Source organism: Beta vulgaris, chromosome 9 (genome assembly GCF_026745355.1).
Source record: "Beta vulgaris subsp. vulgaris cultivar EL10 chromosome 9, EL10.2, whole genome shotgun sequence".
Taxonomy (NCBI): Eukaryota; Viridiplantae; Streptophyta; class Magnoliopsida; order Caryophyllales; family Amaranthaceae; genus Beta; species Beta vulgaris.
Window position 1 is genome coordinate 46553137 of NC_079210.1, and position 27036 is coordinate 46580172.

Sequence of the window (27036 nt, forward strand, 5' to 3'; positions counted from 1 at the left end):
GTTGCAATAGTGTATCAAATGTTTATACATATACAAGGATGCTTTGGCCTAGTGATTAGGATTGAGGTGTTGTAAACGATAAGTCACATACAAGCATGTTCGAATCCCTCTTCCTTTGTTTGTACTTTGTACTGTCTTCGTGACTCATATGAATAAAAAAAAAAGGTTTATACATATATGTAGTCTATACATTGAATGTAGATTGAAAATAGTAACCTAAGAGATGATTAATAAGTGGAGTATAATATAAATTGATGGACCACTCTATTATCGTAGTACTAATCTACTAATATGAAACAGTTGGAATCAAAGTGAAAGGTAATTATGATCATGCTTAATGAATCCAATAGTAATAAGTGACAGAAGCATTTGCCAAAGACCAGACCACTGATGTCAGACAATACAATCAACATCATCATGCACATTACGTTAATGATTTTGTTTTTTTAATTATTCAGTTTGAACTAATTAAGTATATTTAATTTTTCATGCAGAAAAGTGAAAAAGACCTAACAAAAACAGCTTTTGCCTCAACTAATCCTGCTTTTTCTTACGTTATCCATTTTATTATACACCTAAATAAAGTATTAGTATACTACTCCATTGTAATTATAGGGTCCAAAGAATTAAAACGTTTACTTAATCCACATCGAATCAAACTAAAAAGCTTTACACTCTGGTCAAAATCAAGTAAAGAAGTAAAAGGTGAACATCTTTTTTTTTTTTTTTTTTTTTTTTTTTTTTTTTTTTTTGACATCAAAGCAACGTACAGAACAACATTACACTAGATTAATTCTACAACTACGGCACAGCTGCGCCATCTTGTGAGCATCCTGTACCTGTTCTCTGTTAACCTTCATTAGTCGACAACGTTGTATTTTTCCCGCCTCTGTCCGAATGTCCTGGAGAGTGTGGTGGATAGATATATCATCTGCGGAATTGGACCCCAGGAGAGTAACCAGTAGCGTCGAATCAGTGAGTATCAGAATGTTCGTGAGTTGTAGGGTGCGTGCCCATTTGATGGCAGCAAAACAGGCCACAGTCTCCGTTTGAAGAGCCGAGGTAGCGAGTAGGTAACGCCCCCCACTTTGTGGTGGTCGTAAGCTTTGTATTGCCATCCAAGCAGCTCCTCCATGCCCTGTAGATTTCTCCCAAGAACCATCAATCTGGATCACTACCTCCGGGTTGTCGCCCTGTAAGGTGCCAAGATTAATATTGAAGAAGCCCGGAGGAGGTCCGTAGTTGGGGGCAGGGGGGGAAGCAGTGGCGGTCTATCTTCTGCAATAAATTTGGAGTGTTGAATATGACTGGCCCGTATATTATTGTTGAAGACTTCTTCCGTGGCACGGATGTTTCGGAAGACTTGACCATTCCGAGTTTTCCATATTGCCCACAAAGTGCCTATGAATTTTGGGATACGGGGACTCCTCATCCCATCTTCCTGAATGAATTTTGCCATCCAGTATTCTAGCCAATTTCCCAGAGATATCTCAATCGGTGTGACCGGTTGAACCCCTAGGTCAGAGCCATCCCATGCCTCAATGGCGAGAGGGCAAAACCTGAAAATGTGCTGAACATCTTCAATATCATGTAAACATGTCGCACACTGAGATTGGGGCGTAATACCCCGATGATGAAGATTGGAAGAAGTGGCCAAACTATTATGCCACAACTTCCATACGAAGAGTTTCCATTTTGGCATGATGTTCATACCCCAGAGGTGGCGAAAGAATGGCAGCCCTACTGGGGAGGTCATGCTGTAGTTTTCATTTTGCTGGTGTTGTAGAATGATTCCATACCCTGATTTCGTGGAATAATTGCCTGATCGAGTGAAAGGCCAGAAATAACGATCCTCTACATCTGACCGGTATGGTAATTCCATACTTTGAATTAGTCGAGCATCCAAGGGGAGGAAAAGCCTATTAATTGCCATCGAATTCCACCCCTGATGATCGGGGAGGATAAGGTCTGCGACACTCAAATTTGCAGCTGTCCGTATGTTGACTTGGTCTCGGAATAGGGGGATCTTACCACTCGCCCATGGTTGAGAAGCCGCATGAATGGATCGACCATTACCTACTTTCCAAACACAGAGCTGTTTCATAGTTTGGCTTGCTTTAAGCATGCCTCGTCGGCCAAGCGACATTTTATGCTTTGTGTTGCGAATCCATGGTTCCTGATGGTTCGAAGATCGAAAAACCCGGGAGAGAAGGATTTGTGGGTGCTGTATGATGCGCCAAACTTTTTTCATGAGTAACGCCGTGTTGAAGCACCCCACATTCCGTATGCCAAGTCCCCCCTGTCCTCGAGGTTGGTGTAGGATCGCTTTACTTTTCCAGTGAATCCCTATTTGTTGATTGTTTTTCCAAAAAAACCGAGCCAACATAGCATCCAGCTTGTTAGCAATAGTCGTCGGGATAGGGAGGACTGCTAGCTGATGCATAATAGTGGCCACCAGGATGGAGTTTATAATGATAAGCTTGGAGGGTTGGGATAACTGTTTGTAATTCCATTTAGCAATTTTTTCCGATACTGTATCCAGAAGAGGAGTAAAATGTTGGATCTTGGATCCCTGAATGTCTATTGGAGTTCCTAAATACGAACCCAAAGTTGGTTTGTCCTCCATCTGCAGCAGTTCCTTATACTTTTGACGGTGTTCAATAGGGATATTAGGGCTGAATTTCACAAAAGATTTTTGTCTGTTTATCATCTGCCCCGAAATCAGACAAAAGCGGGAAACCACAGAGTTAACAGCATGGCAGGCCTTTTCTGAAGCTTTGAAGAAGAAGAGCGCATCATCAGCGAAGAAAAGGTGAGAAATTGTCGGCCCTTGCTTACCAATTTTTATGCCCTGAAAATATCTCATGTCCGTTCTCAGCGAAGTCATTCGGGAAAGAATGTCCATACAGAAGAGGAAAAGGTACGGAGATAACGGGTCACCTTGTCTAAGCCCACATTTAGGATAGAAGGTTGGAGTGACAGTTCCATTGATTAGGAGTCGATAAGAGACAGTTGTAATGCATTGCTGTATTAGTTGTACCCAGGTATTAGGAAATCCATAAGCTTGTAGGATCTTTAAAATGAAGAGCCAGTTAACTCTGTCATAAGCTTTATTCATATCTAGTTTCAAAGCCGCGAGGTGTTGATTGCCCGATCTTTGTTTGTTGATAATGTGAGTGATTTCATGAGAGATCAATATGTTATCGTCCATGTGACGACCCGGGACGAAGGCATTCTGAAATTCATCAATTAGAGATGGAAGCATGGGTTTCATCCTGTTGACCATACATTTTGCAATGCCTTTGTAAATAACATTACAGAGACTTATTGGACGGAACTGGCTAACCTCTTCCGGAGGGTTGACCTTCGGAATCAGAACTAGTAATGTGTTGTTCCATTCCCGCAGGAGATGACCTGTACTGAAGAATCTTTTAATGGCTTCTATGACCAACGTTCCTGTAATGTCCCAGTGAAACTTAAAAAACTCCGCTGGTATGCCATCGAGACCGGGAGATTTGTCGTTAGCTATATCAAAGATTGCATTGCGAATTTCCTGATCCGTAATAGGGGAGGTTAGTAGTTGGGCATCCCTCTCTGAAATACACGGTAGATTAAGTTCTCTTAGCACACAATCAATCTCGCCCCCTTGATGGCTATTGTCTAGGTTATGATTCGGCAAAGCATGATAGATGTCCTTAAAATAATATTGAATCCTCTGAGTTATGTCTTCGAAATCTTCAGTCCATTCCCCATTTTCCTTACGAAGCATGTAAACAAAGTTTCTTTCTTTGTGCTGACGAAGCCGATTGAAAAGGTACTTTGATGGTATGTCCCCCAATTGGAGGTGTCGGTCTTTGGATCGTTGTTGCCAGTAAGTGAGTGCTAATGAGGCCTCATTCATTAGAGACCTGTGTCGCTGAATTAACGACACACCTTGGTCAAGAGTTTGAATTTGGTTGCCTTGGAATTGTAACGTACTAAATACATTCTTCCAATTGACTCCCCAGAACATCCTCTTGTCTAGGCACCAAGATTTAAGCCGTGAACGAAGAAGTGACAGTTTCTTTGATAAGCGATACATAGCAGATCCCGCAATATAGATCTGCCAAACCTCCAAAGTGATATTAATTACCTCCGGGATGCGAAGGCACCAGTTTTCTAATTGATAGGGTCGCAAAGGAGCCGAAGTACTTGGCAAAGTTTGGAGCCAGATCGGAGCGTGGTCTGACTGGATGATAGGGAAATTTTGTATGCGGGTGTTAGGGAAATTCTCGAACCAATCTGGGGAAGCATAGGCCCTATCCAACCTTTCCATTATAAGGTCCGAATCAGTGCGGTTATTCGTCCATGTAAAGCGAGGGCCATAAAAAGGAACATCTCGTAAGTGTAGTTCATGTTTCCAGGTTACAAAATCTTCCCAACCACGAATAAGAGTTGCTCCCCCAATTTTGTCTGAATAGTATTCAACCTGATTTATATCACCAATTATAAGATAATTCTTGTAAGGGTGCAAACGGTGTTTCAACTCATTCCATAAGGTTGCTCTATGCTCTATTTGAGGCTCGCCATACAAGAAAAGGCAGTGCCACACCTTCCCATTTATTGAAGTTATTTTACATAGTACAAAGTTCCTAGAGAGATCAACCACATCCATATTGTACGGCCCCCAACAAAAAACAGCGATGCCTCCACGAGTATCTACAGCATCAAAACCACTAAAGGAAGTAGGACAAGTTGAACGGAGCATACTAGCTACATTGTTTACACTAGTTTTAGTTTCTTGCAAAAACAAAAAAGATGGGTGATAGCTTGCAAGAAGCCATCTGAGGTAAGGAATTGTCGGACTAGTTGGATCATTTAGCCCTCGACAATTCCAGGATAGAACATTCATGGCGACTGTCGTGGTTGATTTGGGTCAACCACGTCCCTGTCGTGACCTTCTTGCGAGTTTCCCACAGCCAAACTCAAGTGAACTGCCATATCCAGATTTTCAGAAAGGTTGTCATCACCCATGTGTGAAGTCCCTGTAACTCCTCCCTTTGACTTCTTTTGACTCCAGAGAGATAGCTGTTGTTGTGGTGAAGCACCTGCATTTCGTTTACCTCTCTGCCTGCCCCCAAGAGATGTGTCCTGATGAACACCAAAAGCCATTGCCATGTCAACATCAGTGATAGCTTTACTTCTCATCTGTTGTTCAGGTTCACCAGTAAAAATAGTGAAACCCCCTTTGGCATCCCATTCTTCCATCCGCCTTTTCTGTCGTTTCATTCTAGCTTCGAATTCGTCATTGCCGAACCTGAAGAAGGAATCCAAAGACTGACTCTGATTAGAGGGATCATCACGTCGCCGTTTTCCCATGAACATAGATGCTAGAACCGGGTTCCCAGTGGTTAATGCCCTTGGTGGTTCAGTAACATGGGTATTCTCATAAGGAAGATTTACCAGTGGGCTGGACATTTCATTAACCTGGAGTATTTCCAAAGGAGAGGTGGGGGAATATATTTCATCAGACACATATGGTCGAATGTTTTCCCTTTGATGGGTTTGGTGCCCCTGTAGCAATGGATTAAAAACATCGGCTATGGGAGGGGGGGAAATACGAAATCGTTCATTAATTAAAAGAGAAATATGGTGAAACTCATCTGGTTCAAGGCTGGAATCTGAGATGTCTTGCATGTGTGGGGTAATGGGCCCAATTCGCACCTCTCCTTGCAGAGCAGTAAGAGCTTGTTCCTGAGCTCGGTCAACCCAGTTGCTGGGCCCAGCTTCTTGCGGCCCCGGAGGTACCAGAGCCCAACCCTCAAGGACAAGTCCTTCCAAAGTATTTGGTGGTATAGGGTTTTCGTCATGTGGAGAAAGAGGTTGAGTAGTTTGCCTTAAAATATCCTTCCCACCACATAAAGAGCGTACTAGTGCTGAGGATTTATGGACCCAATTGGATATGCCCAGCTGATGAAAAAGGCCATTCTGGTTAGTCGGCGTAGGCCTGCTATTGGTATCTTGATGTTCAGGTTGCGCCGGAGTGTTGAGATCTGGTGGCATATTCAAGTCAAGAGCAATATTATTTCTAATATGGGTTTGGTAGGATTGAGGAGAATTAGGAGCCCAACTTATAGATGCTCCTGGGTCGGGGCTCAGCCCAAATCGCCTACCCGGTGACGGTGTGACATTTTCTTCCCACCTTATTGGAGTGCGGTTTTGGAGAGACGCATTGGAGAAGTCCGGAGGGGGATTCGTGTGATTTTGCGAATTTTCATCCGAATAATATTGGTCATGGGGCCCCATGTTGTGTCTTTGAAAGTCCGGAGTAGCATCATAATAGTCCTCTGGTGAACTATCCGTTTCCCCATGATCATGGAGGTATAGATGGGGATATAAATATGGGTCATATTGTGGTCCTTCCATATGAGAGTGGATTTGGGTTAAGTTGAGCCTAGGGTTGCGGTGAAGGAAACGATCATTTAACCCACGGATCATGTTGGTGTACAGGGGGATGCCCGAGTGGGTTTGCAGTACCATCATACCATCTCTTTCCAACTCTCTCACCCTTCTTTGAATTATCCTTGTTGCATCAAAAGCTGACAAGTTACATCTGCCTGTGTTATGCCCAATGCACCCACACTCCTTACAAAACCTAAAGACGCCTTCGTAGCGGAAAAACACCCATGAAACTCGATCTCCTTCAGTCGGTAGGAAACATCCTGGTATAAGTGGCTGAGTTAAGTCTATAATAATTTTTGCCCTTAAAAAAGGCTGGGTTGGAAGACCGACCCCATGGTTTTCAATAGCTTCTATCAACCCCACATGGCTAAGGATTCGCACCGTCCAATCCGTGTTTAGACAGCCCCAAGGAAGATCATGGACCCGAACCCAAATTCTGCCCATGTTAAAATTGATACTCGTCGGGATCTGAGTAGCAGAGCAAGGCCTAAAAGTGATTGGTTTTCCATCCATAAAGGATGTATTAAAGAACAATATCGCATCTCTGTCATTGGGATTTTGACATTCAAGGATAAAATAAGGCCCAGTTCGAAACACACGGATGGGTGCACGTGTTTCCCAATGGTTATTGACTATATTAAAAACAAAGCTTGAATTTGGTGGGGAGTTATCGAAAAACATACCTACAACTGCATGTGCCCAATTTATTGATTGGTTACTGAGATTCGGAGGTGGCGGTTGTATTAGAATTCCCATCCTTTGTATATTTGTGGCTAGAGGGGGTTGGTTATGTGGTGAATTCTGGTTTGATGAGTGATGGTGAAAATGGTGGTTCATTTTGCATTAAAGGTATTTACTACTGATTGAAGGTAAAGTTTGGTGAACTTAATGGAGGTAGATGGTAGTTGAGTTTATGTTGATGATTGTGGATCAGGGTGTTAATGAGCAGTAAATAAATAGACAAATGAAAGCAGTAATCGAGGCACCGCTTACTTGGATTCAGAAATTTGTTGCATGAAGAACACTTGTCGACGACGGGGACAGGATTAGCAGAGGGGAGGCGGCTTCAGAAGATTTTTGTCGCCTGGGTTAGGTTTCCCAAAAGGGAGGATTTTTCTCTAGAGAGAGAAAGTTTTCCTAGTTGACTAGGTTTTTTTTGGTCCTTTTCCATAAGCAACTTTTGAATGTAAAAGGTGAACATCTACCATCATTAACAAAGCGCCAATATACTTTTTTATATGACTTTTAAAAGATGGAAAAAAATATATTAAAAAAATAAACTATATTCTTAGGTCTGTTCTCCCCATCTTATTTTCAGTTCAGTCTTGGACAATACTTTTACTCTCACAAATCATTATTCATTTCAGTTCAATTCAGTTCAACAGTTCAGTTGTTTTATATCGAAGAGAACAAGCCCTTAAATTATTTGCAATCTTTTTAACAAATGTACGTTTTGATTGGCAATTAACAAATCATGAATTAATCTTCTTAGTGAAGCGTGAAAAAAAGCTTTACACATTTATTACTTTTGGCTATGTTAAAATACGTCATGATGGATATCAAAGTGATTATAATTAGTGATGCTTATTTAGAGGACACTTTAGAGTATTGCTATAGGTTTAATATTAATGCTAAAATTAGTGGATTTTGCTTTGCTAATGCTATGTTTGGTCATTCTTTCCACATATTTTGTACTTAGTGGATGAGAGATTCTCCAAGAAATAGCTCAACTGAAGCTTCAACTTAAAATTAGTAGTTGGTAATGATAGTTAGTAGCACTGGAGGAGCTCCTCAATTAGGTTACAAATTAAAGTTTATTTCTTGCTTATATAAAAAAAAAATGCTCTAATTCTATAAAGCACACCATCTTTGCCAAGGTTGGTTAGACTGAAGTATTAATCAAAACATCGAGGAAATTTTAATAAATAGGCCCTAGTGATGTAGTTCGGCTACGGATCTAGGAATTGAATAAGAAATTTGGTTCATGTATGGGATAAATTAAAATTTGAAATTTTAAACGAGATGGTAATTAGGAGTGAAAGTTCGGTGTGCAGTTTGGATTAATCCAAATCCGATCCGAAAAAAATTTGAATTTCAATCCGAATCCAAACCAATTAGGGTTCGAATCCGATCCGATCCAATCCGAATTTTCATAGTCTAGATTGAATTCGATTTTTTAAAAACTCTTGTTTTTCGATGAAATAAATTAAGCACAACAATAGCCTAGTAGATCTAGGAAATGAGAAATTAAGTGCAGTTAGATTTTAGGGGAAGGGTTGAGGTGTTATGTGTATTAGGCTATGTAATAGGTTTTTTTATAAAAAAAAACCAGTTAAGCGCTTAAGCCGAATTCAAATACATAATACAAGACATATTACTATTCGGTTATATTGAATTTTTGGATCCAATTACCCTCAATCAAGTCCAATATGAAAATCCAATGTTTCAAAAAATCTCAATCTGAATCCAATTCGAACACAATTTGAATCTGATCTGAATTACTAATTCGAATTGGATTGGATTGGATTTTGGATTTCATTCGAATAACTTTCACCCCTAATGGTAATAATGATAGAGTATAAATCTATTTTTGGGTTTCAACCATCAACTTAAACTTTGGTTGAGTTGGTCCCTTAACATGGTATCAAGAGCCAGTGTGACAAAAAGGTTATAGGTTCAAATCTAATTCACCCCTCCTTTTTCAGTGGAATATTTAGAGCCAAGTATGAGGGAGTCATGTGCTGCATCCACACTTCAGGCCCAACAGCTCTTGCGTGAGGGGCGTGATAGAGTATAGATATATTTCTAGGGTTTCAACCATCAGCTTAAATTTTTGATTGAATTAATCCTTTTACAAATAGTAAGTAGTTAATTGGAGTCGTATATTGATTTTTTTTTTATTTCGGAAAAAAAGTTTCATGATTATAAGTTATAACCTCAAAAATTGGTTATAAAGATTATACAAAGTGCAAACCATGCAAACAAAGAATTTTTTTTTTTTAAAAAAAAGAACTTCTGACGAAGAAATGGTGAGATCTTGTCACAAAATTGTAGAACATATCCAATCAAATTCTCTCATTTCCATTCCTCAAATCAATGAAATGAAACGAATAAACACCAATCAAATCCACATTGGATTTTGAAGCCTTACAAAAACTAATTCTATTTGAATCATTTATATAACTATTCCTATGATATAAAGTTATATAAACCATTGTATTTAATTAAAAGTGTCACATGCTTTTATGCAATTTGAACCTCTTTTCTAGGTCAGTCCATATAGGAAAAAAAAAAAAAAAAAAAGTAACTAAGAAACAAATCAAAACCTCAAAAACAGTAACAGTAGCCTTTTGTTGACTGTACTTCAGCTTGAGTAATCAAGACTGTTGAGAACAGAGTAGACCAAAGAACAGTGTACAGTTTAGTACAAACCAAAAAAAATGTAAAACAAAAATTTAAAATCAACTAGAAAACAAATCTAAAAATGTGTACATTAAAATTGTCCTTTCTAAAAACATAACATCCTAGTTGTAATTGATAATATTTTTTCACTCTTCTAGTTTTCCTATAGTATTTGTAGTTCATATTAATCCATGGATCTGTTATAAGAATTCCGTACCATAGACAACCAAACAAACCCTGCATAAATTCTATACAATTAGTGAGTTAGTGTTACCATGTGACCATATTTTTGGTTGTTTTATAGTATTGGATTTTAGCTCTTTAGTCTCTAATATTATACTTAATGTAACACTCTATTTGAGATTATTGATTATGTCTATCTAATAGGGATCAAAAGTAGGATATATACAAACATAGAGGAAGTTGATGTAATGTTAAGTTAAAGGTAATTATGTAGCTTATCTGATTGAAGATAGATTTGATTTGAAGTTATCGAGTACTTTTTATTTTATTGCAACTAGACATATAAAAAGATCTACTAACATTTAAATAAATGGTAAATCTAATTGAGACGGTACAATTGTTAAATTAAATTTGTTTGCTTTCTTTTTAAGGGGATTATATTCTTTTACTTTTATCGCCGTGTTTTCTGATTCTTCTCATTTACTTATCAAAATTTGATTTGGAAGTTCATCCAAGGCTCTAACATGGCCATGTTCAATTTAAGATTTAGCTTAACGTCTTAATAAGATGAAACTTTTTTTCTCTGAGAATGGGGGTAAGAAGATTACTAATTAATACCCTCCTTTATAAAAATATTTGACTTCGCTTATGTTCTCTAATTTGTCCATGATATCACCGTAATAAAAATAAAATAAAAAAAAATCTTCAAAATGGGTATATAATTAGTGCATAAGTCAAAATAGTGCAACTAAAAAGAAAAAGAACTATACTCCTTATTTTATAATAGTCTTTCGTACTACATCTTTTTTTGGGCCTCCACTAGGGATCTGTTGGTAAGAAAAAGGACCTTATTGCACCAACACCTCGCTCAAGTCAGTCAATCCAGCCACAAAGGCCAACGCTTGAGAGTAGGGGGATGTGAGGGAATCCCTACTCCCAAACATAAGTAGATAGTATATGGTTCAAACTTGTGACCTCCAAATCATAAGGTGAATTCCCCACCACCTCTACCAAGCAAGTTTGTTTTTGTACTACATCTATTTGGCTATCTATGTGTCTATGTCCTATAATTAAAAAGTTAAATCTACATGAAAGCGTTGTTATCATGTTACGCATACATAATGGAGCTTGATTAGGCATTGATTGTCATCATTTGGACTACATAACAACAATATTGTATGAATCTAAACTCCACTATACATATAATTACTATTACCCTGCTTAAAATAATTGAGTCCCCCAATGAAATGATTAATGGAGGAGTAAACCTAAACTTTGTAGATTAGTTGGTGAGCAATGAATAAAAATGAGAATTGAGTAAAAAAAACAAATAATAATTATAGGTATTGCTTAAAATGGGAAATTAGCTGGCACACGTGCAAAGGAAGAGAAGTAGCACGTGGAAGAAAGGGAAGAAAGGGAGCAACAGTAAGCTGTACCCGGCAAGTGTGTCGGGTTGACCAGAGACACTATTTGGCGGATCCTTTTGTTTGGCCTTTCACTCGTGCCACGCACTCCCTTCTCGCACGCGTGCAACCGCCGCTAAACGACACCTTTTTTTATTTTTATTTTCTCACACACTTACAATTCACAAAAATACTCTCTTCTGCCATGTGCTAGATTCTTCTAAGTTCTCACTCAAGTGATCAACGATTTCTAGCCTCTCTGTTGCTTTTACTGCTAACTGTTTTCGTAGTTTCGTTCCACATTTTACGTTGCAACTAGTGATCCATTTTGCAATGTGATTCTCATGGAGTCATCAGTCATGTATGCTCTTATGTATGGAGCATTTTACGAGGTAGACGGTGGCGTGTTAATGAGCCTGGCTTGGAAACTATTCGAGCTCGGCTTGAAATTTTTTAGAATTGATCGTAGTAAATTTCAATTCGAGAAGTTCGTGAATAGGCTCGAAATATATTTTAGATACATTTTATTTTCCATAGTATAAAATTTTAATAAAAAGTTGTAATTTCGTTGTGCATAATACTTGTGAAAAACTCAAAGCTAGTAGCTTAAGCGTAATTATGAGAGATGTTGTAATATAATTTTTAATTCAATTTGAGTTTTAAGGTAAAATGGATTTGAAAATTTAAGCTCAAAAAACTCAAGACTTAGGTCGAGTTTGTATTAAATATGTTATGAGCCGAGCCGATCCGATCCGAGCCGAGCCAAGCAACCCAAGCTCGGTCTTGGTTGAGCTCGTTAACACCCCTCAATTGGAGCCAACTAGAATTCAAGTATTTCGGATTCGAGTTGGTTCATATCAATTTCGAAGGAGAATTATCTTTCAAATGACAGTTATCTTATAAATTCAAATTAAATATTCGAAGTTCAAGGTTAAAAATGTTAAATAGTAGTTAAATTTGTGGCCTTTAAATTTTATTGAATCTTATTTTAAATACCATCACCAACATTTATATTCAACTTCAATTTACAAACTATTTATCTTAATATGAGTTCCTTATAAATCTAAAGAATGTTAACAAGAGGTCTATATCTATATTCATGGACAACCTAAAAAGTTTTCTCCGCCCATCACCAACATTTGGCTACACTCATGAAGGCACACAACATGCATGTGCGATAATGCATTAAATTGGGTGTAATCTCAAGCATGCACGTACTCGTAAATATTGCAATTTTGTTTTGGACTTTCTAAAAACAATTGTACAAATTATAAAATTTAACTCAATCGCTTCACGTCTTATGATAATGCACTAGAAGTCCACAATTCATGAACTTGTTCACGTTTGTCAATAAGCATATCATCCAATAAACTAAATTTGTTTATGGAAATAAATCTACTTAGTGATAGCAATTTGACCTAATTATAATTTATTGAAACCTATTTAACACTTTTATTATAAAAAAATTTAGTAACTTCAAATAACTAGGTAATAACACGTCAGTCACCACTCACCCGACTTTGAAAAGCAAGCAACTTAGAATTTAACCTTGTCTTACTACCACATCCTTTGTAATGTCTAAATCCTAAAGCCATCAACAATCTCTTCATCAATTTCTTGGTATGATCACTTCACATTTTGCCGGTTTTTTCCAATTTTGACAACCATGATTTATTAGTTGTCTAAATTCGCCAATAATGTAACAATTTTTATAACAATACTGATTAGTATCAATAATTACCCCCTATATCTTATATAAATACAATTAGAAGTAGGTTAGTAAATATTGTTGTTCTTCAAATAATATCTTATATATATTTTTGGTAAAGGAAGTAGTTGAGGTTAGAAGGTATATGACTTAAATGCAAAGGAAACTTCCCTTATCCATACAAAATATATACAAATAGCCAACTACTAAAAATAATTTAAACATAACATTTAATAAAACCACTAGCCACAACACATACATCAAAAAAATGATATAAAAGAAGCAAAAATTATTAAAAAAGACTGTCTTATTTTAATATAAAAATAGACCTAGTCACTAAATAAATTAAATTAATCATCGAAACAAAATTATCCTAATCATTATTAGACTAATTTTCTTTTTAATATTGGACTTACCATTGTTTAATTTTAATTTAAAAGTAAGCAATCTGCCGATCTCTTACAAGACAAACTCAAAAAAAAAAAAAACAGTTAAAAATAAGTAGCTTGGGCCACCAATACCATAAACAACTATGAGAGTGTGGTTTAATAGAAGCAACTATAATGGGCCCCACAAAACGGAGGAGATTTTCGTGACAGTTTCGTTGAGTGGGGCCCGTGGGTGGCTTGGATGTGGGCTGTAGTGAGTGATGAGTGAGTGGGGGAGTGGAGGAGAATGAAAGGAAGACAACCTGGGTCTCTTCACTACTTCACATTCCATGCTCTGTCTTTCTTTGACCTTTGACTAAATAGTTGTAATATCTAACTAATAACCATATCCTCTAATTCTTTTAGAATAACAGTTTCATCTTTAAGTAACTACTATTTCCCTTTTTGTTTCATTCATTTTACATGTCAAGTTTTCTTTTTTGACCAAAACATTGTTACAATTAGAAGATAACTCTACCAATGTTATTAGATTCATGAAGATAACCCAATCTTATCCTTATTTGACTAGATTCATGGAGGAGATTTAATTTTAATCCTATTTGACTGGTGGAGTTTATCTTACACGTAATATCGATCTTTAATTTTTGATTTTGAGATATTAAAAGATGCGTATGTAGAACTCTGTATATATTTTATGTGTGTAAGATTGTTTCACAATGGAAAAAAAAATATTAGTTTTAAGTTGTAATCTTGTTTGAACTTATTAGTCATCTATATTCTTCTGGATCTAAGTTAAAAATTTTAGTACTCTTAATATCATGTAATTAGGGATGTCAACACGTTGGACCAGATTATGCATAATCCGACTTCGACCCTACAAGAAGTCGAATTTAAAATCCGAGTCATCCGACTCCGAAAATCTGAATCTGACCCGACGTAACATCGAACTCCGAATCCGATCTGACATAAAATTCGAACATCTGACTCCAAACCCGATCCGAGTTATTTTTCGACCAATATCCGGACTTGGTCGGACTTGGACCGGATTATGCATAATCGCAGACTGATTAGCTAGAAAGTTTGATAGTAAATGAAACTTCTAAGTTATTGGAGGAAAAAATGACATAAAAAGAATTGAACCAAAATTTCCTATTTAACTATAGTGATTGTAAGTGGTGTTATGATTTTGATTACAAAATTTAACTATAGTGATTGTAAGTGTTGTTATGATTTTGATTACAAATTGAGTGATCCTAAGGGTTGCCAACCCTCTTATTATTGAATTTTCATTGGTTAGGAATACATTAAAACATTATTTTTATATCTCTTCTCTCCTCATTTATTACATACATATTAATATTTTATTCTAATGTATCTAAGAGGGTTGGCAACCCTAAGTTACTCAAACATTTTCTTAATCAAAGAAACTAATAAAACAAAGTGGCATAAATGTGAAACAAATTGTGAGACTACATTTCGCAATTAATTTGAATCCTACTTAGGCAATTACATCATCTTACACCTAAATATATATCAAAGCTATCTTTAATTTGTATCAGCAGACAACTACCAATAACAATTAATAAGTGTCTATCATTTATGAACTTAGACTACGGTCTTCGATTCCTTAAAATATTACACGAGCTAACCAGTCTATTAACTCCACATTCGCTACCAGGCACCAGCTGCATAATAATTGGGTTGCTTAATAATGCTTATTATACTAGTACTCCTTCCGTTTCAAAATATAAGACACGTACGATGTTCGAGGTCCAATTTTGACTGTTAATTACTCTCAATTTATGTTGATAGAAAATTTCAAATATAATGTTATTACAATATTTTTCAAGACGAATCCAACGATAATTTTTATAACTTTTACTTATCGTATCTGAGAGATATTTGTGATCAAAGCAAATTTTTGTAAAGCGTGAATGTCTTATATTATGAAACAGAAGGAGTACATACTATCTCCACTGATTCTTTCCCTCCTACCTTATAAGTACTTTATTTGTGGTGAAATTTTTAATTTTTTGACCGTATACATACTTCTTCAATTTTACAATATTTATAACGTAACTTTTTAACTTTTGCATTATGTATATCTTAACTTTGACCATAAACTTTTTTTTTTTATGATAGGAGTATATCACAAAATGATATCAAGCAAAATGATCTTGGTTAAAGGTTTTGATAGTATATAATTAATCTTATCCTAGAAGCACCCTTAGCTTCATCAATCACAAATTTACATCCCTCTTTAATTAGTTGTTGAACCCTAATGAAATGTGTGTCAATCGTTTCTAGCTCCTTACTACGTACTTTACTTGTAATTTAATTAAAGTGACTTCTAAATATATGTAACCTCAGTCAATACTCAAAAGCCTCATAGTTTTGCCTTTTGACTTCTATTTTGACATAGAAATATCACTGTTGAAGATGCATGGTTTCTTGTTCCTCACCTTAACGTAAAGGTGAAATTGTTATAATTAGCTATTGCCTTTTCCTACTAAAAGAAAAGCTTCTGTCCAATTTCATGATGTATAGTAGGGAAAAGTTGTTTTGTTAAGTAAAGGATTAGAATATATGTACAGTATCATTACTTAAATCTCAATCTTATTGTAGAGTACTTTTTATGGCTTGCAATAATCTATGTCTCTCATTATATATGTGCTACATGAATTATATCATCATTTTCACATCTTTATTTCTAATTACCTCGTCAAAATTAAAAATGATATAGGAAACATATTCTCTACATAACAAGTGAGAGGTCTATGAAAAACTGTAGGAGTCATAAGGCCTGTTTTAAGGTCAAATATTCATTTACCTATCTTTGGATTTGACTTTTGCGGAAGAACATCAATATCGGTAGATAACCGAATTGAAAAGAAATAATATATGTACGTTGGGTTCTTTTCTCTCCATTTTGAAAAAAAAAAAACTCATTAGGAACACTATGAATTAGATTTAGAAACATAATTTTGTATAATGCAAGTTCAGTAAGGACTACACAAAGCTCAATTCATAATTCACTTGAAAAGCTAAAATTAATATAATTTAGATTGAATTAAATAATACTTCACATTTATGAGATGAGTCAAATTCACCTAATGAAAACACGTCATTAATAACTTAAAATATTTATATCTAGCTAGTAATGTAGAGTTTGTCAAACACGACAAAAGAATTTTAAGGGCTTTCCTCCATCCGAACTCTCACTTTCTTGCAAGAAAAGGAAAGATTAGCTTAAGTAGCTAGAGCACTCTGTTGATCCCTCTGGTTATTTGAGATATTATTAAAGTATTATGTTTGCATAACATAGTTATTAGACTATTGATATGAATTGGCTAATTCATTTTTAAAATCCGGTAGCATAAATTACTATAGGAATTATTTAATATAAATTATTCTCTTGTAATAAAGTGATAAATGTTAGTTACAAGTTAGTTACAAGTTAGATATTTTCCTTCTTTCTATCTTGTATATAAACTTGATTTCAGCTCATTTTTTTAGACTTAATGAGTTGAGACTACATGCTGTAATCTTTCTTCTCCTACTGAAATCAGTGTCAATACTATTGATTTCTACATGGTATCAGAGCTGAAATCTCAATTTGAGATTGAGGTTTTCTTCTAAAAATTGGTGAGATCTCTTAAAATTGTTGCGAAAATTTCTTGCGATCATAATTGCGAAATTTTCTTGCATCAATCTGGTTGATTCTTGTTGAATTTTCTTGTTGAAATAATCAAAATGGCAGTAGAAAAAGGTTCTATGAATACTGAAAGTTCGAATAATGGAGGTAATAATCATGGAGGAAACAACAATGGAGGTAATCTTGACCCATTTTTCATAGCAGCTTCTGATAATCCAACTTATTCTTTAGTTGCTACTGTATTCAATGGTGTTAATTTTGTTCGATGGAATAGAAATATTAGACGTGCTTTAATTGCGAAAAATAAAGAAGGTTTTATTAATGGTGAGATCTTGAAACCTTCTGTAACTAGTATAGACTATCATAAATGGAAGCGTGCTGATTTCATGGTAGTTAGTTGGATTTTGAGTTCTATGAATGCTGAATTAGCGGATGATTTTGGATATATAGACACAACAATTGATTTGTGGAAAGAGTTAACTGAAAGATTTGGACAGTCGAATGGTCCATTAATCTATCAGTTGAGGAAGGAGATTGACAATCTCAGACAAGAAAACTTGACTATCGTTACCTACTATGGAAAATTAAAGAAGTTGTGGGATGAAATGAAGAGTCTCAGGGCATTTCCTTCTTGTGTTTGTGGCGCATTAAATAAATGTAGTTGTTCTATCTTGAAGAAATTGGTTGAATTTGAAGAAGAAGAAAGAATGATGAAGTTTCTTCTTGGACTCAATGAAGGATTTGATAATACAGTAACTAATGTATTATCAATGGATCCTTTACCTAGTATAAATAAAGTATTCTCTATTACTCAACAAATAGAGAAGCAGAAGGAAGTGAGTAACATGGTAGCTGAAAGCAGTGCCATGGCTACTCAAGCTTATAGAGGAAACAATTCTGTGTTAGGTAAGAAGGACTGGAGAGAATTAAAGAAAGAAAAGATGAATAAGCACTGTAGCCATTGCAAAGGCAAGGGACACACTGCTGATCAGTGTTTTAAACTCATTGGCTATCCTGAATGGTACAATACCATCAAAGCTTCAAAAGGAAATCAGTCTAATGGTACTAGACTTGCTGCAAATGTTTACTCTAACCAAGAACTGGTTGATCCTCTTGATAGCACAACTGAAGTTACTGGAGTTAATGGAGTTAGTCCTGATATGTTGAATGCCATATGCCAGGAAGTCATGAAAGCCATGAAGGGTAAACAGGTTCAAGCTGGAGACTCTAATGGCATATCTTGTGCAAATTATGCAGGTATTACATCTCATTCCTTTCATTGTCATGTGAGTAATTTGTGGATTGTTGATTCTGGTGCCTGTGATCACATGACATATGATGAAAGTATGTTGATTAATAAAAGAAATTTAAACAAGCCAATTAAGGTTGGTTTACCAGATGGGAGTACTAAGCATGTTGATATGATAGGTGATGTTGTCTTAAATGATAAACTGGTGTTATCTGGTGTGTTATTAGTGCAAGAATTTAAGCACAATCTTTTGTCTGTTGGTAGATTAATTGAACAAAATGGTGTTCAAGTGAATTTTACAAGATATGGATGTTCATTCCAGGACCTTTCTAGGTCTGAGATGATTGGTGCTGGAACCAGAACAAATGGTCTGTACTATTTGAATTGCTCTTCTGATTTCCAGAATTCAAGAAGCAATGTTGGTATCTCTGAAGCTGCTGGTTGCAATATAGTGGACAATGTAATTGATGATGTAAATGGTGTGAATATGCTTAGATTGCCCAATAAAACTGCTACCAGTGTGAGTAAGAATAAGAATGTATCTAGAACTCAACTGGATTTACTTCATGCCAGACTAGGACATCCTTCTTTGTCCAAAATGAAGCATATTGATATTGATAATTGCAAAGGGCTTACAGAATACAATTGTGGTGTATGTTATTGTTCTAAACAGCATAAATTTCCATTTTCAGTAAGTAACAGTAGAGCTCTTGTTTGTTTTGATCTAATTCACCTAGACCTATGGGGTCCTTATAAGGTGAAAACATTGGATGGTGCTTCATATTTCTTGACTATCTTGGATGATCATAGCAGGGTTACATGGACTTTTTTGTTACATAACAAGTTACAAGTTGAAAAGATAATAAAAGATTTCTTAGCCATGGTGGAAACCCAATTTCAGAAGAAAATTAAAAGGGTTAGATCTGATAATGGCACTGAAGTAGTGAAGGAGTCTTGTAAGAGCATGTTTGCTGATAAGGGTATAATTCATGAAAGAAGTGTGCCTTATGTTCCTCAACAAAATGGTAGAGTTGAGAGAAAGCACAGGAGTTTGCTAGAAATTGCAAGGGCATTGAGATTTCATGCTGGTATTCCAAAGAAGTTTTGGGGTGAATGTCTCCTTACAGCTACTCATTTATTGAACAAAATACCTTCTTCTGTTTTGAACCGGAAATCACCATTTGAGGTAATGTTTAATGTTGTTCCTGATTATCATAATTTGAGAGTTTTTGGCTCTCTTTGCTTTGCTCATAATAATTCTTTGCAAAGAGATAAACTTGATTCTAGAAGTAAAAGATGCATGTTTCTTGGATATCCTGCTGGTCAGAAAGCTTTCAAATTATATGACCTTGATACTCATCATATCTTCATTTCTAGGGATGTTATTTTCTTTGAAAACATCCTTCCATATAAAATTTCTCACCATGTTAAAAGTCCACAAAATGTTTCTTCACAAATTGTTCAGTTTGCTTATGATCATTCTTCTAATGATATAATTCCTTCTTCTAATCATGTTCTTTCTAACAGTCCTACTTCTTCTCATAACACACCTACTTCCTTACCTACCTAAGAACCTTCAAATAATATTCCTATTCCTGAATCTTCACCTATTTCTTCCTCTAATACTTCTATACCTACCCATAATTCTGCAAATCCCATACAACAACCTACAGTTCCTCTTAGAACTTCATCTCGAGCTGTTAAGCCTTCTCCTGTTTTTCAGGATTTCATTGGAGGTTATATTCCTCATAAACACATATCCAATTCAGATGACTCTCAATCCTTATCATTCACTGTCAATTCTTCTCATCTTGAACCTAAAACTTACAACCAAGCTAAAAATGATCCTAATTGGGTTATAGCTATGGAAAAGGAATTGAATGCTCTTGAAAGCAATGACACTTGGGAACTTTCTTGTTTACCTAAGGATAAGAAAGCTATAGGATCTAAATGGGTTTACAAGACAAAATTAAACCCTGATGGATCTATAGAGAGACATAAAGCTAGGTTGGTAGCCATTGGTTATCAACAGATTGAGGGCCAAGATTTTAATCAAACCTTCTCTCCTGTAGCTAAAATAGCTACTGTGAGAATTGTGATAGCTCTTGCTGCTATGAGAGGCTGACATTTGTGTCAGTTAGACGTTAACAATGCATTCTTGCATGGTTTCATTGATGAAGAGGTTTATATGACTCCACCAGCAGGGTACACTAAAGCTAAGCCAGGAGAAGTGTGTAGGCTAAAAAGGTCTCTCTATGGCCTTAAACAAGCCTCTCGTCAATGGAATAAAGAATTGTGTGCTTTCTTACACACTCTGAATTTTACACAATCTACTCAAGGCTACTCTTTGTATACCAGAACACAAGATGGAGAATTTCTGGTTCTTTTAGTCTATGTAGATGATATTATGGTTACTGGAACTTCTAAACCACAAATTGAAGATGTCAAGATTGCTCTTGACAAGGCCTTTACTATAAAAGATCTTGGTGATCTAACTTACTTTCTTGGCATAGAAGTTCATAGAAATGCAAATGGGATTTTTCTTTCTCAAAGAAAATACATTAAAGATATTCTAATAGATGCTGGTATGGAAGAATGTTTTGTTGCTCCAGCACCTTTATCTACTGGTTTGAAGATATCTCCTGAAGTTGGGGATTTACTTGAGTCACCTGATGTGTATAGAAGACTTGTTGGTAGACTCTTATATTTGGGCATCACAAGACCAGATTTGTCATACTCAGTGCAGCATTTGAGCCAGTTCATGCATTCACCAAGAGTTCCTCATTTGAAGGCTGCCTTACATATTCTCAAGTATTTGAAAGGCACATTAGATACTGGCTTGTGGTACTCTGCTAATACAACCCTCAAGGTTACTGCTTACACTGATGCTGATTGGAGCTCCTGTCAGTTTACTAGTAGATCTCTCAGCTCTTATGCTGTCTTCATTGGTTCCAATCTGATTTCTTGGAAAACTAAAAAGCAACAAAGCGTGAGCAAATCTTCAGCAGAAGCTGAATATCGCAGCTTATCAGCTACAGCAAGTGAATTAGTCTGGATTCAAGGCTTACTTGAAGATCTTCATGTTCCAGTTTCTCTTCCTATTTCTCTATACTGTGATAACACCTCAGCAGAGCATTTGGCAAAGAACCCAATGTTTCATGAGAAGACTAAGCACCTAAAGCGAGACATGCACTATATTCGTGAGCAAGTTGCTGCTGGCTTCATTCAAACTGCTCATGTTTCAAGTGCAAATCAACTTGCAGACATTCTGACTAAGTCTCTTCCTTCTTCTCAGCATCAAGCCTTATCTGCCAAGCTTGGACTCATATCTAAGGTCCAGCTTGAAGGGGGAGTATAGGAATTATTTAATATAAATTATTCTCTTGTAATAAAGTGATAAATGTTAGTTACAAGTTAGTTACAAGTTAGATATTTTCCTTCTTTCTATCTTGTATATAAACTTGATTTCAGCTCATTTTTTTAGACTTAATGAGTTGAGACTACATGCTGTAATCTTTCTTCTCCTACTGAAATCAATGTCAATACTATTGATTTCTACAATTACCATAACACCTTTTTTAAAGGGGAATTACTACAACACCTTACTATCCCCTAATCGAGATCTATTCATAACCCCTAATCTACTCCACACTACTCCAAACAAGAATCAAACCCCTATCACTAAGGAAGTAACAGGGCGAGAAGCACCAACTAGTGATCCATTTTCTTTTGAGTTTTATTTTAGTTCAGTTTAACTTAGTTAATTTTAGTATAATTCAAAACAACTTACTTCACTTCAACTTAAATCAGCTCAACAAAAAGTGTTTGATTTCTTTATTAATATAAAAAAAACATCCTTAAATGCAAGAATACAATAATATCTTGTAAATCAAAAACAAATGGACAATTCAATAACCACCCATTGGGAAAGTAATATCCAATGCACAAAAAACTGACCATTGAAAATATTGAATACACCCAAGTTATACGTATACCCACCAAACACTAACGAGTACCCACCCATCCATCGGGAAAGTGATAGAAAATGCACAAAATTCATTACCCCCAAAATTTCACCTTACACCAAAAATTTATGCCAATCAATTCAATATCAGACAAACAAATACACATCCTTACAAAAACCCAAATATATATTTTCCCCACATATAATAATTTCCTCCAATATTATAAATCAACTCAACGCCAAAATTCCCACAGGTCCCATTTCTTAGTCTAACCTTTGACCACACCCAACACTTTGTAAAACCAAAAAAAAATTCATTTAAATCCCCCAAAAAATCCCCAATCACATTCTCCAACACCACCACCAACAGTTTTATGTTAAGCGGTCCTTTCTTTCTTTACTCCCCCCAGTAAATGTCACACGTGTGGAGGTCCCCTTCAGTCAGAATATATACTCCTCTTCACCTCCCTCATTCTTTCCTTCATAAACCAAATTTCTCATTTCCATCCCAAATTACAATTCCCGTCTTCCTACACCCTTCTACATCACTGTGTTTAGTCGCTCATTTTTTATCGCTGTCTCTTATCTACAGATAAGAAAAGCGATGAGAGATAGAAGAATTCCGGGGATGATTCCGTTAGAGCCGTTAGACGCGGCTGGAATTCAAATCCCGTATTATTTCCGGTGTCCGATTTCTTTGGAATTAATGCGGGACCCAGTTACCGTATGTACCGGTCAAACCTACGACCGGCAAAGCATTGAGTCATGGGTTGCTACCGGTAATACTACTTGTCCGGTAACTCGGGCTACTCTTTCTGATTTCTCTCTAATCCCGAACCACACCTTGAGAAGGCTTATACAAGAATGGTGTGTTTCCAATCGTTCTTTCGGGGTCGAGCGTATCCCGACCCCGAAACAACCAGCTGACCCGTCTATCATACGGTCATTATTGAACCAAGCTTCTTCGGTGTCGAATCTGGTTCAGAATCGTGTTAACTCGTTGAGGCGACTCAGAGGACTCGCTCGTGACTCGGAGAAGAATCGTTCTGTCATTACCAATCTCAACGCGCGTGATGTTTTCGTGTCGATATTATTCGACGACTCGGACGAGTCTGACTCGGCCGAGTTGAAGCACGAGTCACTCGCGCTCCTAGCTATATTTCCTCCCTCCGATCCTAATTGTTCTTCCATCGTATCCGACCCTGATAAGGTCGGATACTTAGTGAGTTTACTGTTTCACCCGTCCTCGATTGATATCCGAGTCAACTCGGCCGCGTTAATCGAGTCGATTATCGCGGGAACGAAATCTCCGGATCTAAGATCGTTTATATGTACTTCGGAAGAAATCTACGTTGGTGTCGTGTCAATTTTGACTAATCCGACACCTTCACCACGCGCGTTGAAGATCGGTGTGAAGACGCTATTTGCGCTTTGTTTAAGTAAGCAGCATCGCCATAAGGCGATATCTGCTGGTGCAGTAAACGCGCTTATATCGCGTCTTACTGAGCTTGACAAGTGTGATTGTGAGCGCGCACTTGCTACTGTGGAACTCCTTTGTAGAGTTCCACAAGGGTGTTCATCTTTCGGTTCGCACGCGCTTACCGTCCCACTTCTAGTAAAGACAATCCTTAAAGTGTCGGATAGAGCGACAGAATACGCGGCTGGCGCGTTGCTGTCGCTCGCTTCTTCGTCAGAGAGGTTGCAAAGAGAGGCGGTCAATGCAGGTGTTTTGACTCAATTGTTGTTGTTAGTTCAAAGCGATTGTACTGAACGCGCTAAAAGAAAGGCGCAAATGTTGTTGAAATTACTCCGGGATTCTTGGCCTGATGAAAAGTCTATTGGGAATTACTCTGATGATTTTTACTGCAGTGATATTGTTCCATTTTGAAAGTGGAGGTAGAGATTTTTGTAATTTTTATTTTTTTTTGAGAAAAAAAGAGCTTTTAGTAATTGAATTATTATTTATAATTTAATTGATTAGGTGGTTTTTTTTTTAATTATTGGATAGATGGGGGATATAAAGATTTGAGAGGGGTTTAAGTAGATTTATTAGATGTTATTTTAGGGGAATGGTACAGAGACATGTGTTCTTTTAGTTTTTTGTATCTATTTTATTTTTCATTTTTTAATCTCAGAAAAAAATTGTATCTAATTATTTTTGTTTATTGGAGGCAACCTGAAAAAGGTTTTACATGCAATACTAGTAGTAATTTTTGTTTATTGAATGTGAATAAAAAAGTTCAATATGTAATATTAGTAATTTTCATATCAATCATAGTATACTCCTATCAAGCATCAACTAGTGAAAGGAGATAAATTTACCGAAGCAAGTAAAGCTCATAACATAAAATGAAAAAAATGTACTTCCTTTGTATTTTTAATTGTATCCAAAAGGATTAGACACAATGTGTTAAAAGACTTTTCAATATACTCCTATTGAACAAATTTTTTAAGGGGAAAACAAAGCCAAAAATTATATTAAGTCTAACCTCCCTAAAGTTTGAAGGCTTTGGGAAAACAAAGTCGTACAAACAGTTTCAGAATCAACAACTTCCCATCTAGCTACAGAATGAGCAACTGCGTTTCCAACTCTCTTAACATGAACACACATTCACACAAAGAAAAAGAGGAATTAATATCAACAATATCATCAAAAAAGAAGGAAGATAGGAACTGCTCCTTGAATAACATTGATAAAACAACGATGAATGTGTAGGACTAGTGCACTCAACTAGCTACAACTGGCTTAAGACAAGGTATACAGGGTTAGCATTTGCATAGCATAAAAAAAATAAGTCTTATATTGGCTATCATAAATGATAATTCAAAGTCTTAATCCCTTTGAAATCCGATTGAACAATTATAACAGAGCTTTGAAAGTCTTTTGGAAAGCAAACGAAATTAAGAGTTCTGAATGGAGTACAATTGACTGGAGATAGTAATACAGGTTACTGCTGCAATGCATATAGCCGTATAGGACGATGGAGAGTATCACAAACAATTTTTCAACTCCCTAACTGCTAGGGAAAGATTGAAAAAAGATACATTTTAAGAGAGTCGAAGAGGCAGCAACGCAGTGTAGAAAAACGGGAGAGAATTAATCATGGCCTGCGATTACTTCACCCGTCTTCTGCAGTTGTTTTCCATGTAATCAGAATAACAATGGAGCAGAGTGCACATACAAATATGGCACTCTGCTACAAGGGTTGTATGTGCACATACAAGGGTTGTTTTCCATCATAGTAGCCACATAAACTCCTGTCATGAAAGCTACAAGGGTTGCATAAAAGGATGTTTGCAGCATGAAAAATGAGATGTCTTAACAATCAGAAGCAGTCTGTAGTTTTGCCAGAAGCCATCACCCATATAAGAGAGATAACAGCACGAAGCATGGAGCCACACAGCTCAACGTCAGACATCAGGAAAACCTGAAATGCTATCTTTTCCAGAAGTACATGTTACCCATTGTAACCATCAAATCCACCAGGTACTTGGAAGGCTGATGCGCACGTTAAGGTGGTGAGTGCTGCAATTACTGATAGTGATCCCACCGACTCTTTAATTTCAGCGGTTCAGCCTTACAAATTCCATCAGAGCTCAGGAACCAAGAGGTGTTCAGATATGGCATATTCTTCTGAATCGGCTTCACAATCTATTTCATTGTGTGAAAAACAAAGACCATAAGACCAATTTCATGCAAGACATACTTCTGTAAAAGGATAAAAAAAGTCTAAATAGCTGACTAGTATTCTTAGAAAAAGGTTATTCGGGAAACATATTCTCAATATAACTATAGAGAAGAGAATGGTAGGGTACCGTATGGCTTTCGATTAATGAAATTTATCTTTCCCCTTCAAACAGAAAAAAAAAACAGAATGCTGGGGTCTATTTTTAAACTAAAATTACCCCTCCTTTCTTAATTCTGTAAAGAACACTTTTCTAGATAGCCTAACCATAACTTTTACACACGATGACAGTTAGCTACGTAACTTTAATCTTCCTAAAATACTGTTACATTAGTAAATCTGTTTCCATTCCAACTTATATGGGCCTAATGACTAATGACGGCGTAAGACCGCTTTTCTGCATTAGACTTTCATCAACAACTACAGCAAAATAGCATACAGTCATAGTGTAAGTTTTTTCTAACTTTTGGTCCTAATATAATCTGTACGTTACTTTATTTTAAGGGCCTTTAACAAATTACCTATATAGAACAAAAATTCCTTATAATGAAAAGCGTTGTGATTTGTGAAGAGGGAGGATTAATTGACTTTTCTCTAGACTTTTATGCCACTACAGTCTACAGGTACATACCTCATGAGGGGTCTGATCGGATGTAATGAGATCCACAATTCCCTTGTTCTCATTGTTTACGTGATTTAATTCGAACCATCCTTACCCCAGCTTTGCCGCAATCGAGTCCAGTCTTAATAGCACAATATAGCGGTGAGTTGCCATCATAATCTCGTACCAATCTTAGGGGATCTACTTCTGGGATCTTTAACAATTGTGTACTCAGCAATACGCAGAGTCGTGGGAAGCCTCTGAAAATTCTACGTCAAAGTGGAGGAAATGCAAAAATGTCCTACCATTCGTATCACAGTTGTGCTGATTGAGGACAATGAATCAATATGGA

The 27036-nt window shown here is 36.4% G+C and overlaps 2 protein-coding genes across 2 annotated transcripts; one reads left to right on the plus strand and one right to left on the minus strand.

Moving 5' to 3' along the window:
- Positions 1–306: 306 nt before the first annotated feature.
- On the minus strand, positions 307–4891 carry LOC125493700 (uncharacterized). Its single transcript, XM_048637190.1, has 3 exons — positions 1334–4891; positions 840–1193; positions 307–387 (listed from the first exon to the last, which is right to left on the minus strand). Exons 1-3 carry the CDS (start codon positions 4889–4891, stop codon positions 307–309), a joined length of 3993 nt encoding a protein of 1330 aa, XP_048493147.1.
- Positions 4892–17282: 12391 nt separating this feature from the next.
- LOC104904112 (retrovirus-related Pol polyprotein from transposon TNT 1-94) lies at positions 17283–24617 on the plus strand. Its single transcript, XM_010692303.4, has 4 exons — positions 17283–19946; positions 20157–20519; positions 20571–21767; positions 22891–24617. The coding sequence occupies exons 1-4, from the start codon at positions 17283–17285 to the stop codon at positions 24283–24285; spliced, it is 5619 nt and encodes a 1872-aa protein (XP_010690605.3). The 3' UTR covers positions 24286–24617.
- The last annotated feature ends 2419 nt before the right edge of the window (positions 24618–27036 follow it).